Source organism: Jatropha curcas, chromosome 7, assembly GCF_041381405.1.
Source record: "Jatropha curcas cultivar XTBG-Jc1 chromosome 7, XTBG_Jcur_1.0, whole genome shotgun sequence".
Classification (NCBI taxonomy): domain Eukaryota; kingdom Viridiplantae; phylum Streptophyta; class Magnoliopsida; order Malpighiales; family Euphorbiaceae; genus Jatropha; species Jatropha curcas.
In genome coordinates, this window is record NC_143157.1 from 28,643,579 (window position 1) to 28,660,129 (window position 16,551).

Consider the following 16,551-nt stretch of genomic DNA (forward strand, 5'->3'; position numbering starts at 1 on the left):
ATTGAAGTCTTCTTCTCCCTACCCTACATATAAACGAAGGCATCCTAATTTTTTAACGCTGTATCTCATTTTCCTGAGAAAACGAGAGAAAATACAAGTCAAGAGATACAGAGAGAAGGAAGAGATGCACGGATTCACGAGCCTCAGCACCAAGGACAAGGAAGTTGATCTCGAAGCGGGAAATGGTGAGACTTTATACCCTGGTTTGGGTCTGGGGGAGAACCAGCTGCGATGGGGCTTGATTCGTAAGGTCTACGGAATTCTGGCGGTTCAGCTGATTCTCACCACCATCGTCTCCGCCACCACCGTCCTCTACACTCCCATCAACAATCTCCTTGCCGAGAGTCCTGGCCTCCTTTTGCTCCTCTGCATCGTTCCCTTTGTCCGTATGTCATCAATTCAGATCTCTCATTTTCCCTTGCTTAATTTTGACTTTCAAATTAGATTTGTTTTTGTTAGTTACTTGATCTAAAACTTATCTGGAACTTCTCTGTTTTTGTGGGGATTTTTTGATATTGAATTTGCTTGATCAATGGATTGAATGATTAGTAAAATCTTTCTATTGCCATTTATAATTGTCTTCTATAATTATTGGCGAAGATGCAAAAGGCGATGTTTTGGTGCTCTGATTGTCATCTATATGGATTTTTCTCTTTGAAGAGAAATTTTGACCTTTGAGGAGATAATTTTGAAGGACCTGTAGCATTGGTTATGTATTTGTTTCTAACAAGTTCTTACTGAGATGATAAAGTCAATTTAAACTTTCAGCTCATTGCTTTGTGTCTAGTGAATCTCTTGGTTTGCTTTGTCTTTTTTTTTTTTTTTTGGTCTTATTACTCATGGTGGAATGCCTTCTAATTGCAAAGTTAAAATAGATGCTTCATTTTTTTTTTTTTTCATTTTCTGAAATTATCGTGAATTTATCTCAAAAATAAACTAAAAATTGCAGTACTGTGGCCGTTGCACGTTTATCATCAGAAGCACCCTGTCAACCTGATTATCCTTGGTCTTTTCACCGTGTCACTAAGCTTTTTGGTGGGAGTAAGTTGTGCTAATACAGATGGTCAGTATCTTTCTCGTCCCCTATTCAGAATTTCTACAAAGAATTGCATTTTTTTATGGTTCCATTTTTAGTCACAATTTTATTTGTAATCGACCAGTTAACATACAAACTTTGTTTATGATCTGACGAATATTGTGTTCTGTATATTCTAGGCAAAATTGTGCTTGAAGCACTAATTTTAACCTCTGCTGTGGTTTGCTCTCTAACTGCATACACTTTCTGGGCTGCCAAGAAGGGAAAAGACTTCAGCTTTTTGGGACCAATTTTGTTCACCGGCCTCATCATCCTCATACTAACCAGTTTTATCCAGGTTAGATGCCTCATCTCTCTTTGTTTTTTGAAGTCATCGTTTATAATAATGGCTTAATGGATACAGCTGAATATGTGGTTTTGTCTGACGTCTGTTTGTGGTTTATTATGCAGATGTTCTTCCCTCTTGGCTCAACATCTACCGCTATCTATGGTGGAATTAGTGCTCTGATATTCTGTGGCTATATCATTTATGACACTGATCACTTGATCAAACGCTTTACATATGATGAGTATATTTTGGCCTCTGCTGCTCTCTACCTGGACATTCTCAACCTGTTCCTTTCCATTTTACGAGTTTTGAGTCAAAGAAACAATTAGTTTGTACTGTACACTCTTCACCGGCTGGGGTTTAGCATGCAAACTATATATTTGTAATAACTGAAGCAAGTTAAGATTGTGGATAGTTGGTATATGCATTGAGTGCACTCTTCTTATATTGGCCTGGAGGGCTTTACTTTACATTCACCCAATCAACTCTAGTAAATAGATATGCTGTTGAGATTGTTTTCTTTCGCATCTTTTTGTGTGGTGTTATTTTCTTTTTAATTTGCTTTTGCATGATACACTACACTGCCACATGGTAGTTGGATCTGATTTTGGATTGATGTTGAGACACTTTACTGATGGATTGCAACAAATCTGGTTGTTGGCAGTTGCACAATTTGACATTTATTAGCATGGGTTTGACGACGCAAAGTGAGAACTGCAGTAGGTTCTTCGCTCCCATCCAAACTGTGGATGATGAAGCAATAGCAACCAAACTTTATTTTTTCCCATACAGTAGGAATGCGAACCATCAAACAAGAAACAGAGTTAGCTTGCTGCGTAAATTTTTGATTTATTCAATGCCTCGATAATGCTGATAATTAGGATCCAAGCTCTTACAATATGATGAAAATTAGAAACAAACGATGGCTGAAGAATTACTTGAATGTTTTAAGAAAATCCTGCCTCGGGTTTGTATTGTTCCTTGAGTGACGGTTTCCTTCATATTTTGGCTGTAAAATTTCAGCTTTCCCCACCAGTCAAAGGGCAAATCATCTTCATTTATCAATTATAGCACAGAGAGGTTAAGAATTTGAAAGGCTACCCTACCTCAAAGTTTGGAAAGCTAAATTTTGTAAAAGATCAAATGCATAATCTGAAGTGAAGTGCAAATGAAGAAATTAATGATTTTTTTACAGAGAAAGGAACCATATGAACGAGACCCAGACACAGTCTTGCACTCCGATGTGAAGCTAAAGACGCAAAGAAGAATGAAGGAATCTGGAATGATTTAAGACCTAAGATTGAAAAAAAAAAAAAAAACTCTTTTTTCTCAGTTATTATTTTCCTGTAAGATTAGAAACTTAAAAAATGAACAAGATAGTCTTATCATATTAGGTTGATCGACTTACATGGAAAGGAAAGGGAAAGCATTTTCACTGTTTCTTACTAAGTTCCAACAAAATCAATACAAAAGGATCAACAATTCTCAACTCACCTTTTGTTTTCCCAGTAATTCTCTCTCAGAAGTAACATCGGTGATCCATGCAATTAGACAATTACCAAAAGATAACTGCAGGTTAGTCATATTTACTCGAACTCATTATGATCAACATTTTAAATTTGGAGCTTAATTTTTAAAAAAGTAAAACCAATTCGTATTGACATGTACTTGGGAACTCGTAAAACTTAAATACTAACGTATGAATCCAATCAGTTGAAGGAAGGAGAGATAATTACACAACCACAAAGAATAAATCACTTATCTTGCATATGAACTAATCATCAACTATGGAGTAGGAATCATGGTTTACCAGGCTCATCATCTTCGTCCTCAATATCCCAACTCAGGTCCTCCTCCTCTGCAACACTCAACCGCTTACGCAAATCAAGTCTACTGGTACTTGCGTTGCTCCCCGTGGTTTTCCCTCTGCTTTCATCATTTATTCCAATATCTTCAATTTCATCCCATCCAAGGTCATCCTCCTCTGGCAGTAACGATTGACTTGAAACTACTGATATATCACTATCTTTACAAGAATCGCCATTATCGCCTTTCATATCCATTGCCACTACATTCCCCTCCATTTTGTTCCTCTCACTGGCGTTGGTATTCTCAAGTTCAGATCTTTCACTGAAATCGTTCTCTTTCTTTAAATTTCCACTAGATTGGCCTTCTGATACAGGCTCATTGCGCTTGTCGTCTTCTTTATCTTCATCATCAAAGTCCCAGCTCAAGTCCTCCTCTACACCAGAAATTGCTTTCTGAACAAGTAAGGCTCTTGTTTCCTCTGCTTGCTTCAACTTGTGCATTTTATAGAAATATCTACTCCAAAAACCTTCATTATCTACTCTACTAGGCACCACGTCATTATAAATTTCCTTAATCGTCCTATTTTCGCTAAATAAATTCTCTATCTCCTCTTTTTTATCTTCCATAGAAAAAGATCCTAACCTCCAATTCTCATACTCTACTTTATCCTCCGGTTCAATGCAGTAAGTATTTAAATCACACTGTATTGAACGCACTTGCATATCAAAACGACTGTACCGTTTTAAATTCAAAGACTGCTGTTTACTGTCGCTATATTGTTTATCAGAAGAATCCGAGTCATCGTGATCCGAAGCGACGATTGAGTCCCTACCGTGAGTGATTATCTGTGAAGTGGATTTCCAGACGGTGGCTCCGATGTCATCAATTGCTTGGCCGACAGTCTCCAGCGATTCCTGCGCGACGGAAGCACCAACGTCGAGTGAAGCTGGAAGGTCCTTGACGGCACGGGAGGCCACTTCCCTAATAACTGCTGTCTCCTTTTTAAGTCCGGATCCAAACTCCTCGAAATCCTTGCGATAGGTTTCGATCATAGATTCGGATTTAGTAGCTAAGGTCTTGATCAAGCCGCCGAAGGACCATGCTGGAGTACCGGTAGGTTGAGTGTTTAGGGTTTGGGGGTCGGAGGTTGGGGTATCGGTTGGGGATGTAGGAGAATCGGGAGGAGTGGTTTCCTCTGAGAACACGGATTTGAAGAAATTCATTTGAGGAAATGAAAGGGAATTGGATTTCGGGGAAAAGAGGACCGATTTTATATTCTGGGTTTTGGGTGGAGAGAATATAAGAGAGTTCAATAAAGGAATATACTTTTGTGTTTTGATGGATTTCAAAGCTTATAAAGAGAAGGAAACTAGTCTTAACATTTATTTTTTGTTTTTCCTTTTTCTAAATATATTTGATTGATTTTTTTAATAATATAATAAAAATGATAATATGTTATTGAGTAAAAAAAATAAATATATTTATTAGGTGCTTTTTATTTAATATTTTATTGTAAATATTAGTATAATATGTATGTACGTCCAAATGAATAAATGTTGTAAAAAAATCAAAATGGAATGAAAAAAATAAAACTATGATTTGTGATTGAAATAATATGCAAAATAAAAATAATGATAACTCAAGCAAAATAATAGCTTTAGAATTAAGAAGTGAAATGATAAGCACAATTTCTTCACAATCATTGGCATTCCATCGAAATTATTATTTTTATTTGTTCATATGCATTTCCAAAGCTTAAAAACTCCAGTCTTGACATTGAACTAGAGAAAGGTAGCGACTTGTGAACCTAAAATTTGCTCATAAGAAAATCATGCATTAAAACTTGATCACTCATGTTTGCACAAATAAAGAACAAAAGCAAAAACAACATAACTTCATTATGATACAAATGCCTTTTGACCACTCAAAACCAACAATTTACTATTTAGACATGTTTTAAAGACCGAATGTCAATTTCTACTGCTCAGTATCACTTCTTGGGCAAAACGATTGCAAGTACACATATCCCTATGAATACCTTGAAACTCCCCAAACACCAACTTTTTTTGGCAAACAGCAGTTGCCGGAAGATCATCATATGGAATTAGAATGAACCGTAAGACAGAATCTCAGTAGAAAAAGAAAACCTGCTATAAAGGTAAGGACCTAACTATCCAGATATGGCGAGCGTGATACTCTCACAATTTCCTTGATTATGAGTTCCTTTTCTTCTTCAAATTGCTCATCCTCAGCACCTGAAAGGAGGCGAATAGCACAGGAGATATTAGAAAATTTTGCAACAATATCAAGGTGCAATTCCATTCCATCAGCTATTTGCATATATTTGGTGCAAGGGCAGAAGGATAATACACAGTGATTACCTTTTCCAACGGAAAGATTATTAAGCAGTTCCACCAATCTTTCACTGTTTTTTGCTAAAATTACTTTTACTTCTCGTGGCTTATTCGGGTTAGCAACAAAAACCTGCATGAAAGCCAAGAGATCAAAAACTCTGAACAAATTACATGCCAACTCTTCTTTCATTATTAAAGCTGCAATAAAGGATTTGTACTTATATTTTAGAAAAGGGAGACTCATGATACTGCCTAAGTTTTCCAACCCAAAACAAGGTCATTTGTATTTCAACTCTTACGAGACAACCATTGTTTCAAAAAAAAAAAAAAAATGTTAAGGGAGAGACAGAGAGAGGCAATAGTTATAAGTTGCTGTGTCTAAAGATTGTGCAACAAGGCTAAATGACAACCTCAATCAGATTGCTTTAATTGCCGGGATAAAGCAAAAATTGAAGGAAAGGAAAGAGTTATTCATATATTATGTTTTTTATTCCCTCCATATTATGATCCACGTCAAATTATCAATCAACTTTATATGGAAGAAAAATATTTTGCATGGTAAATTCAATCGTATTGCACATCGTAGATGGTTAGGGGGATCAAATTTTAGAGAAAAACAAGTATGGGAGCATTACAGCATCCCCGGAAACTGAATAGCCCGGATATGACTAACAACCAGAATAAGAAGAAAGAAAGAGATCTCAGAACCTTGAAAATGTGGAAAGCTGAGATCTGAATATTTTTGCTTGAGTCCTGCACAGAAAACAAACAAATAGACAGAAACGTCAATTTACAAATAAGCTATTGTAAATTATTCAAATCTATAATCAAGATGGCTGAACATATATTATAGTTCAAAATATCCCTGTTAACACAAAACTAATAATTTCCACTTTGAAGTTTGCAACACACTAAGGAAGTAACCTTTATTTAACAGCTCTTGAAGTAGTTTAACATAATTGTAACAATTCAGACGCAGCAAAGTTTACAAGTAAATATTACTGCCTATAGATTCACCAGGGCGTCAATTCCCATGAGATTCCAAAGCGTATTTACATTGGAGACTGTTTGTAAAGCAGTAGTACAAGACAAAACTGATTTGAGAGAGGAAAATATATAAATAATCCAATAATTGAAGACCTACTTTGCAATTTTATATTTTGAGTTAAGAAATCTTAATGGGTTTCTCATTCTCAGTATCCAGAGTTTATAACATTAAAAGTGGAGAAAACTTTTTATTGTTGAAAGCTCTAGGTCTTTAATTTCATGTCTAATTGGGTTTTATAAGGAGGAACTTGAAAAAAAATCAATCCAAAACTAAAATGGAAGACATAAAGAGTGGAAATGAGAATTTTGGCACCTTCAGCAATGTCATCATGACTTTTAAATATCGAACTTCTGAAATATAGCGCTTCATTATATGGGAATTTGGAGCCTCCAAAAGGAAATCTGACAGAAGCTAAAATCATTGACATAGTCCCGTCAACTCACATAACAAAACAACATCAGGGCATGATCTATAAACACTTAGAGCAGAGACTAACCTTCAACGATTGCCTTCTTGTCACATAATTAGGGGATGTCAGTAGTTTTTCATACATATCAAAGAACTGGAAAAACAGCACCTTACCATATTAGCTATCTTATATAGACAAGAAAAGAAGAATAAGATAAATATGCCAAGATAATTATGGAAAGAGTTATATTCAGTTTCCCCAGCATAAGTGTTACATAAAATCAGTTAAAATAAGCTTTTCCAAAAAAGAATAATGAGTTCAGTTGAATTGCCGTCTCCCAAAAAAAGAATATCTAACAGCATAAGTGTTACTTGGATACCACTGATTTGTTGGTGATTAACAAGAAAGCGTCCTTGGCAAAGCATATCCTTTTGTTGGATGCTATTTCATCAACACAAATAGATTGACAGATTCTTAAGGAACATTGAGGTCTGTCTAAGCTTTCTCAAATCATACCATGAAAATGATAAAAAAGAAATGTACCTCGTCATAGCGTGCTGTTAGATATTCAGCAACCATGGTGTCATGTTTAGTAAGCAAATCCTGGCAAGAATTTATTTCCAAACATGTAAAGCAACCATAGCCGGAAGCTTCCAAACTAACTGGTAAACATACAAGAAATTAAGGACTTACAAACTTGTAACTCTGACCTTGAAAGTAGAGAAAGCATCAGAAGCAACATCAAAGGTTGGCAATTCCACAAATTTGAAGAACAATCCGAAGCTTGCAGACTCCAGTATGTATCTGAAAAATCACAACAAAAATTAACAATGTGATGAACTCAAAGCAGAACAAGTAAGCCAAAAACAAGAGCAAACAAGAATAGTTCTTCCAATAGTTACATTATTGTGCTTTATTTCATATAATTATCAAGCATACAAGAAGAACAGTGAAGTTTCTTTAACATATGCCAAATTGACAAAAGGCCTGATGTCTTATCTTACTTTGCAAGTGTTGGAAATTTGATGCACTCCCTTAACATAAGTCCACAATTCAAGGCAATTTCCTTGTTATCATAGCTGTTTCCAAAAGAAAACAATAAGTCCCATGCAATACAAAACTACTGAATTTCATAATTAGATGGTAATAGGACAACTCAAGAATTCAAATACTTCTTTTTTTTGAACGAAAAAAAAAAAAAAAAAGGGACTACTAGGTGGGTTAGTCATTATCCCCGTCGACTCAGGCCACCAGTCAGGTGTTGACGTCCCGATTTAAGACACCCCCATAGGGCGTACCAACTCCCAAAGTATTGGTTGGAGACCCTGCCCCCTTCCTGCAGGATCGTGGCGTTGCGGTCCTCAAGAATTCGAATACTTTTGCACTTTGCACAACTTTTTAGAAGAATTGAAATAATTGGACAAAAGACAAGTCTTTTAACCCACAGTTACTTCACCTCTTTACTTTACCAAAAAATAAATAGAAAAAAAAAAAATTGTTAGAACAGGACAATTATGCACAGATATTGACTTTTCACTTCAAATCACTGCTGGAATTTGTAAAAGTAGCTGAGTACGTTCTTCGATGTATACTCATTTTCCATACTAATCCCCAGTTCAAGTAACACAGCTTTTAAAAAAAACCTAATGATCAAATAGACAACAGCAAGAACAACAGTAATGCACATTCATCATGGTTAATGGTTCTTTGGACTTTAGGAGATTAACTAATTGGCATCCATTGCTTCAACTGTAATGTTCCTAGTTTCAGATTTTTAGCTGCACTGGCTGTACCAAAGCCACTTTGCCCTTATAATGTAAATCCCAGTGTGTCCTTGGGGTAAGATGGCCTCTCTCTTCAATGTTCTATCAGAATTCAAATTCCAGTATGGGAATCTGTTCAAAATTGTCTTCTCTTTCACACAAAAAAGCCTTATACCTTTCTGGGCCAGAAGTAAGTCATGCACAACATTCAGGAAGACCATGGAGAAACCAAAATCCTGTAGGAGAAGAGATGCTCACAAGGAACCTATTACAAGAATCTCAAAGTTCATAGGATATGTAGATAATATTAAGAAGAGAAACAGAGAGGGGAGTAAGCTTACCACACGACAAGGAAGTCTAATAATTCCAAATTGTTCTCGAGGTATTCCACGCAGCAACACTTGGAATCAACCTTTTGCTTCAACAATATGGACCAACAATGAACTAAATCTTTCCTTGCCTGGTTTAAAAGGACAAATATCACACAACCAAATTCAAGTAAATTCAGAATGCTTGTCAGAGTGCTAAGAACTGTTCAAACTCACTTCCCATCCCAAATGAGGCAGTTTGTGAACCATAAGGGCAAGAAGATCCTCTTTACAAACTTCAAGAACCAGCTGTGAAACTTGATCCATGTTTGGTTCAACCTCGCCATCTCCAGAAAGCATACATCTCACTGCCACAAGATTTTTCTCAACTTCTTCCATTGCCTGTATGGCAAAAAAAAAAAAGGGAAAAAACAGGGTGTTTTGCTTCCTATACTAACAACAATAGCAGTAACAATAGTTGCAATATAATGGGATTATATGTACAAAGCAGCATATAATCTCCTTGGCCATTCAAATTGCCCTCCTAGGGCAATGCTGTCTTATAACATTTTAAAGCTCGTCTCCATCCACTCGGTGACATAAAGGACCAGTCTCTAGCACAACTGCTGGGCCTGCAGCCAAGAGATGGCAATTTTGATGCCAACGCGCAACAAATTTATGCAAAAATGTAGGGATAGCTGGCTAATTGCCCAGCAACCATTTGAGGGTTTCAAATGCTCGAATGTGGCAGTTGCTATAACTACTAAACACCAAGCAAGCAAAAGGCAATGATGATTCTAGAATGCCATAACGTGGTAGCAAATCATTGTATCTTTAAGAAACAGTAAACAGGTCCCTAGTTCATTCCCCTTTTGTGGAGGATTATTTTCACGATTGATCCAATCAGACAACTAAAAACACAAAGATTACAATCTCGACTGTTTTAAAAGCACAATTGCATCATTAGCAAACGAAATAGCCTCACTGAAGGAAAAATAAAATCACATTTACATGAATCCTCAACATTTGGATTAAGTAATAAAAAATGAGAAAGAGAAATACCTTCTCTAGAGCTTTAACGTCGACAACGGTTTTCGTGTCCAGAGCCATGAGGCTATCTTTCATTGCTTTCACCACCTCTGGCGGCGTTTTAGGCCGAGATGGCTTGAAGAAGGAAAAAGACATGATGATCGTCGATCGATCAAATTTTTAGTTCCTCTTTGTTTGTGTTTTTCACTAATTGGTTGCTAAAATTTGCGTTATGAAATGAGAAAATCTGCAAAAGCAAAAGTGGTATTTGGCTTTTTAGGTTCTTGAGAGCTTCGTTTTTCTTTCTCTTCTTTTGGCTTTTTTTTCTTTTTCTTTTCAGAGTCTATGAACGATGAAGACGTTCATTTCAATTAAAATGTTGCAATTTTAAGAAATATATACGAATTTCTAATCACTTTTAAATAATTGTGCATAAATTTATTGTGTTCTGTAGATCTCCATTCCATTCAAGTTAAATAAGTATAATTTAATGTTTTTTCCATTTTATTGTCACTTAAAAATCATAAAAACAATAATTATATAATTTGAAATTAATTTTTACCAGTTATTATTAAAAAATGGTAAAATGTTAAGAATTAAGTGATCAAATGGCATCAATTGCCTCTTTAATCAAACAAATTCTTTTAGAACTATTATCTTTGTTGTCAAATTTGAAATTTTACATTTCTTAACAAAATTATTAATTTTGTCTACGTTATAATAAATGATTAAATTGACGTAGTAATTATTAGTCATATATAAAAGGTAAACATGAAAAAAAATTATTATATGATAAGTATTTTAGAACAAACTATTTTATCAAATATAACAAATATTATGGAATGGAAATAATATTACTTTTGTTTTATAAACATATAAAAAAGTTTTGATTTTGACTATTACTTCAATTCAATAATATGTTATATTTATGGTTTCAAGTAATATAAATACTTTTTCTATGGAACAGGGATATACTATTATTTTATTTTATGGAAAGTATAGTCATTACCACCAAATTAAGATTGCGTGTTTGGAGAATAAAGTTTTAAATGTTTTAAAGTTTTTACATAAAATTAAAGAAATTAATTGATTTTAAAGTTTTCACACGAGATTAAAAAAAATAATTAATTCTCTTAAGATATGAGAAAATTAAAGGTAATTTAATCACAATATAAGTAATTTTAAAAAATAATTACTGTATTTAACATAAATAAGAATAAAATTTAAAAAATTATTTATACTTTTTAAAATATTTAACATGAATATTTTAAGACAAGACGCTCCCCTAAAACCACTTATCCTCGGAGACCGTTGGAATACGTTGCTATTAATGCAATGTATTTGTTAATTTGTTGCTTAATGTAGTAAAAAATCAAAGTTATGATTTTAACGGCCGGTGTGCCGGTGGCGTGTCAGCAAATGGATCGACATGAAACACGACATGTCATATATGCATACTGTTAGTTTTGTCCGTTCTGTTTTTTGAACGAAGGACCCGACCTCGAACGACCTCGCTCATTCGTACTTCGGTTGAAACGAACCACGTCTCAAGAAACGACATCAAACCAGGTTGCAGTCAAACTGCGATACGGTAGTTATATTCAAAGCAGGGGCATTCTCGGTAAAACACACCCAAACATTTCCTTCTCCACCGGCCGACTCCACCAATTTCCAGAAAAATTAATTATTCCCTCGGATTTCCTGCCTTCTAAACAATCTCCTGCAAATCAAAATTTCATTTCCACTCAATTCACTTCAATTCTCAATCAATTCAGGTTTTTTTTTTTTTTTTTTTTATCTCTACCACATGCGAGGCCATGATTGGATCAACACGTGTCTACCTGACGAGCTGATTATCGAGATCTTCAGGCACCTGGACTCCAAGGGCAGCCGCGATGCCTGCTCTCTCGTCTGCAAACGGTGGTTGGCTCTCGAGCGCCTCAGCCGCACCACCCTTCGAATCGGCGCTTCTGGCAACCCTGACCTCTTCGTCAAGCTTCTTGCTCGCCGCTTTCACAATGTTAAAACTATTCACATTGATGAACGATTCTCCATTTCTATTCCAGTCCCATTTGTAAGCCTCAATAACGATACTTTCCTTGTAGCTCCCTATCTAAATGCCAATTAGTTTGGTTAGTTCAATCCAATTTGAAACTGTTTAATTCATTTTGATGAGAAATTGTTCACTGCTCTCACAATTCACCCGCTACGCAATGTAATTGCGTTCTTACAGGTTTCATTGGTTTTTTAATTGTTGAGTTTGTATTACTTTACATGGGAAAAAGTGATTAAGTTGTTTAACGTTATTTGAATTGGAATTTTGTTATTTGATGTGGAACAATCTTTTTTTAATTATGATTATCATTCTTGATATGCTATTCATTGTGGATTTAAAAGAGCAAAATGCAAAGGCTAATGAAGAAAGAAACTAAAAGTTGTTCATCATGGAAGAAAGTAGTGTACTTGATTTGTCCTAGGAAGATGGAAGAGTTTTAAACACCATACTTGAATTCTCTTAAATGATCACCTGCCAGGAAGGGGATGTGGGTGGGTGGGTATGGGTCTGTTCTGTGGTGGTGTTTTGCTTTTAATGAATGGGGAAATATAAAGCAGTTACATTTGTATGTTATTGCTAGTCAGTGTATTGTGCATGTTGATTAATGTAGTTTGTTATATAGGGAAGAAAAAGGGGAAGTGACCAATCTACACCGCCTCTTAAGCTACATTCTGAAAAAGGTGTATCCGAAGGTGGCCAGTTTGAACCGTACTGTTTGTCTGATGCTGGTTTGAGTGCCCTTGGTGACGGCTTTCCAAGGCTTGAAAAGTTGAGTTTAATCTGGTGCTCTACTGTTTCAAGTTTAGGCTTAATGTCTCTTGCTTACAAATGCAGTTTCTTGGTATCTCTGGATTTACAAGTAAGACTTATGAATTCTTAACTGTTTTACTTATTAATTCTTGGATTTCTGTTGTGCAGATGTGTTGATTAACTTTACTTTCAATTGAGGATATTTAGAATATTTTCTTTTAGTACTCTTAAGTGAGCATGTAGAACCGCTGGTCTTAGATTATCATTTTATTGGAGTACGTCAGCTCATTTCTTGGTATTTAATTGTTTAATTCTCTCTCAGAGAAAGCTTTTGGGATCAGAAAGACATTAGCATCTCCACAGTTTAGCTGATGCGTTTGGTAACCTAATCTCTAGTTTACTTGTCAGGTTATGGTTAGTGCAGTATATACTGGCCTAGTGAACTGCTCTCAGCATCATGTTTCTTCTTGCTTTTAGATATCTGCAGTAATAGATTCATAAATTAACTATTGGTAGTTAATTTTACTTTTCTACATTGTAAGCATTACTTGAGCTTGAGTTTCTCTCTTGCTTTTTGTTTTATTTATTTATTCTTTTACTTTTCCCATTCCCATTGTCCACAGGGTTGCTATGTTGGAGATAATGGTCTGGCTGCTATTGGGAGGGGTTGTAAGCGGCTTGAAGATTTGAATTTACGTTTTTGTGAAGGATTGACTGACACAGGCTTGGTTGAATTAGCCCAAGGCTGTGGGAAATCGCTAAAGACTGTCAGTGTTGCAGCCTGTGCAAAAATAACAGACATATCATTGGAAGCAGTGAGCTCCTATTGCAAATCTCTTGAAAGTCTATCACTAGATTCAGAATCAATCCATAATGAAGGTGTACTGTCTGTTGCCCAAGGATGCCCTTCTTTGAAAGTTTTGAAGCTACAATGTATTAATGTCACAGATGAAGCTTTGATGGCCGTGGGAACCCATTGTTTGTCACTGGAGGTGTTGGCTTTATACAGTTTCCAGCGATTCACTGACAAGTCAGTTGATCATCTCTCTCCTTGAAATTAAAATGACATGTCTTTACTTGAACTAAACCACCAAAATATTATTTGACCCAACTTTGTTGCCTTATAAATAACCTTCTTGTCATGAAAGCTAACATTCAGTTCAAGTACTATACTATGGTCCTTTAGTTCATCTTTTCTCCTTTATTCAAAGGATACTTATTATCCAATGCTTTTCCTTGGGAATTTGATATGCAACTTCAGGTAGTGGTAAGCATTTTAGATAACTGTGATTATTCATGATGTCTAAGGCAGTATAATTTTTTCAGGGGTTTGCGTGCCATTGGGGGTGGATGTAAGAAGTTGAAAAATCTTACTTTAAGTGATTGCTATTTCCTGAGTGACAAGGGTTTAGAAGCAATTGCTACTGGTTGTAGAGAACTGACACAACTTGAAGTTAATGGCTGCCACAATATTGGGACGATTGGACTGGAGGCCATTGGAAAATCTTGCCCGTGGGTTCTTTTTCTCTTTTCTTTCTTCGTCATTCCTTATTCTTTTCTTTTTTCTGCTCTCTTTCTCCCCCCCTCTCATTCCTTATCACTGGCTTGTTTAAAGAATCATTCTTGTATAGCTTACATTCTTCTGTGTCTAAAATTTGTTCCATCATTTCTGTGAATCAGTTTCTTCCGTCGCTGGCAGTCAAAAACATATCTTATCTGTATTTTAACATCTTTAGGCCGTACTTTTCATACTGAAGTTTTAACTTGTGCAGACGCCTCACTGAATTGGCTTTGTTATACTGTCAACGGATTGGTAATCATGCTCTTATTGAAATTGGAAAAGGCTGCAAGTTCTTGCAGGCTCTTCATCTGGTAGACTGCTCTAGTATTGGTGATGATGCCATTTGCTGCATAGCTAAAGGCTGTAGAAATTTGAAGAAACTTCATATTCGCCGATGTTATGAGGTACTCTTTCTCACTTTCTCTCTATTCTGTGTCTCATGCATGTGTGTTGCTACATGCCTGCACACAAACACACACACAAGCAACTGTAGCTTCTATTAATATCTGTTTCCTTAACATCTTTCATTTGAAGTTCTTTTTCTTCTAGCGAAAACTATTAACTGTTTGCCTACTTATGTTTTAACATTGTTGGACTAGTTTTTAAGTTTCATATTTAAGCAATATGATGTATAGCTTTGTGTTCTGCTAGTAATATGTATTTTCACTTTTGCAATTACACTTTGCATCATTTATCTTTTAATTCTTTTCCCATGATTTTTCATTGATAGATTGGTAACAAGGGAATCATAGCCATTGGTGAGAATTGTAAATCTCTCACAGATCTTAGCCTTCGGTTTTGTGATAGGTAATATATATATATATATGATTTCTCTATCGTTTCAAAACTAGAAATGCCTTTTCAGTTGGATTCTTTTGATCTTTTTAATTTTATTCCTCTGTTTGATTTGGAAAATTTTGTGATGGAAACCTGCATCTTAATTTGCTTCATGATGTCTCCAACTCTGTAGATGATATGTATTCGGTTTTATCCGCCCTTATTTAGTTTATTTATTAGGGTGGGAGATGAGGCACTTATTGCCATTGGTCAAGGTTGCTCCTTGCAACAACTGAATGTTAGTGGCTGCCACCTAATTGGTGATGATGGAATAACAGCTATTGCTAGAGGATGCCCCGAACTCATTCACCTAGATGTAAGCGTACTTCAGGTGTGCCAACATTCCCTCCTCTATGTTTCTTTTCATTTTTCTTTTTATATACTTAAAAACTATGATACTTACATTAATAAACTATGTTTCCACTCTATGATGTTTTAGCCAATGAAATCATGTTCTAATTAGTGAACTGGTTAGCCTGAGCAATGTAATAGCTTGGCATATTTCTTTAATTATTTTAATTTCCGTTCTCTTCTTGAAACTAAAACGGTTGATCCTGGACAGCATTTGGGAGATATGGCAATGGCTGAAATAGGAGAAGGCTGTCCACTACTGAAGGAGATTGTGCTGTCACATTGCAGAGAAATAACTGATGTTGGTCTATCTCATCTTGTTAAAAATTGCACAATGCTAGAGTCCTGTCATGTGGTATATTGCCCAGGAATAACTGCAGCAGGAGTAGCCACTGTGGTGTCAAGTTGTCCAAACATAAAGAAGGTCCTGGTTGAGAAGTGGAAGGTTAGTGAGAGGACCAAACGAAGAGCGGCCTCTGTCATTTCCTACCTATGCGTCGACCTTTAGATTCCACATCCATTCAAGTTCCTGTCTAGTAATTGCAGAACCAAAGCTGCAAAATTTGGGGTGAAGTGCTTGGATTCCAGATGTGATATAAAACTTTGCCCTTTCTTTTCCTCATAATGTATGAGTTCCTCCTTTGTTGGTCCCTATGTTGTATTGTATACACACTAGGTAACTCTGTTTGATTTTCTGTTGTCTGTTTATTTAAACTTTGTGAATATAATTATATCATTTCCATATGTTCAAATGAATAGGCAATTTTATTCTAACTTAATGCATTTCTACAATTATGCCCTTTTTCCAGTTCCAACCTCATTTAACAATCAGTATTTCAATTGTTGTTAACAGTTCAAAATAAAATAAAATAATAACAATCAAATTAACTACTAATTTATGTTAATTTTTTT

General features: G+C 35.6%; 4 protein-coding genes across 5 annotated transcripts; 2 read left to right on the forward strand and 2 right to left on the reverse strand.

Moving 5' to 3' along the window:
- Window positions 1-44: 44 nt before the first annotated feature.
- LOC105631883 (Bax inhibitor-1 family protein) lies at window positions 45-1,891 on the forward strand. Its single transcript, XM_012214088.4, has 4 exons — window positions 45-386; window positions 950-1,063; window positions 1,216-1,373; window positions 1,487-1,891. Exons 1-4 carry the CDS (start codon window positions 125-127, stop codon window positions 1,691-1,693), a joined length of 741 nt encoding a protein of 246 aa, XP_012069478.1. The 5' UTR covers window positions 45-124; the 3' UTR covers window positions 1,694-1,891.
- A 1,072-nt stretch (window positions 1,892-2,963) lies between these two features.
- On the reverse strand, window positions 2,964-4,506 carry LOC105631881 (BSD domain-containing protein). Its single transcript, XM_012214087.4, has one exon. It carries the CDS (start codon window positions 4,394-4,396, stop codon window positions 3,164-3,166), a length of 1,233 nt encoding a protein of 410 aa, XP_012069477.1. The 5' UTR covers window positions 4,397-4,506; the 3' UTR covers window positions 2,964-3,163.
- Window positions 4,507-4,986: 480 nt separating this feature from the next.
- On the reverse strand, window positions 4,987-10,458 carry LOC105631880 (Mo25 family protein). The gene is made up of 11 exons (XM_012214085.4): window positions 10,118-10,458; window positions 9,293-9,457; window positions 9,089-9,207; window positions 7,989-8,063; window positions 7,695-7,788; window positions 7,528-7,587; window positions 7,072-7,137; window positions 6,888-6,986; window positions 6,236-6,280; window positions 5,555-5,657; window positions 4,987-5,428 (listed from the first exon to the last, which is right to left on the reverse strand). The coding sequence occupies exons 1-11, from the start codon at window positions 10,238-10,240 to the stop codon at window positions 5,340-5,342; spliced, it is 1,038 nt and encodes a 345-aa protein (XP_012069475.1). The 5' UTR covers window positions 10,241-10,458; the 3' UTR covers window positions 4,987-5,339.
- A 1,250-nt stretch (window positions 10,459-11,708) lies between these two features.
- On the forward strand, window positions 11,709-16,413 carry LOC105631876 (F-box/RNI-like superfamily protein). 2 transcript variants are annotated; one of them, XM_012214080.4, is made up of 8 exons: window positions 11,709-12,158; window positions 12,763-12,999; window positions 13,514-13,920; window positions 14,217-14,402; window positions 14,663-14,855; window positions 15,182-15,258; window positions 15,457-15,619; window positions 15,851-16,413. In XM_012214080.4, the coding sequence occupies exons 1-8, from the start codon at window positions 11,892-11,894 to the stop codon at window positions 16,145-16,147; spliced, it is 1,827 nt and encodes a 608-aa protein (XP_012069470.1). In that variant the 5' UTR covers window positions 11,709-11,891; the 3' UTR covers window positions 16,148-16,413. The 2 variants fall into 2 exon arrangements, with proteins under 2 accessions (XP_012069470.1, XP_012069471.1); XM_012214081.4 differs by having other exon boundaries at window positions 11,711-12,158; window positions 15,469-15,619.
- Window positions 16,414-16,551: the final 138 nt, after the last annotated feature.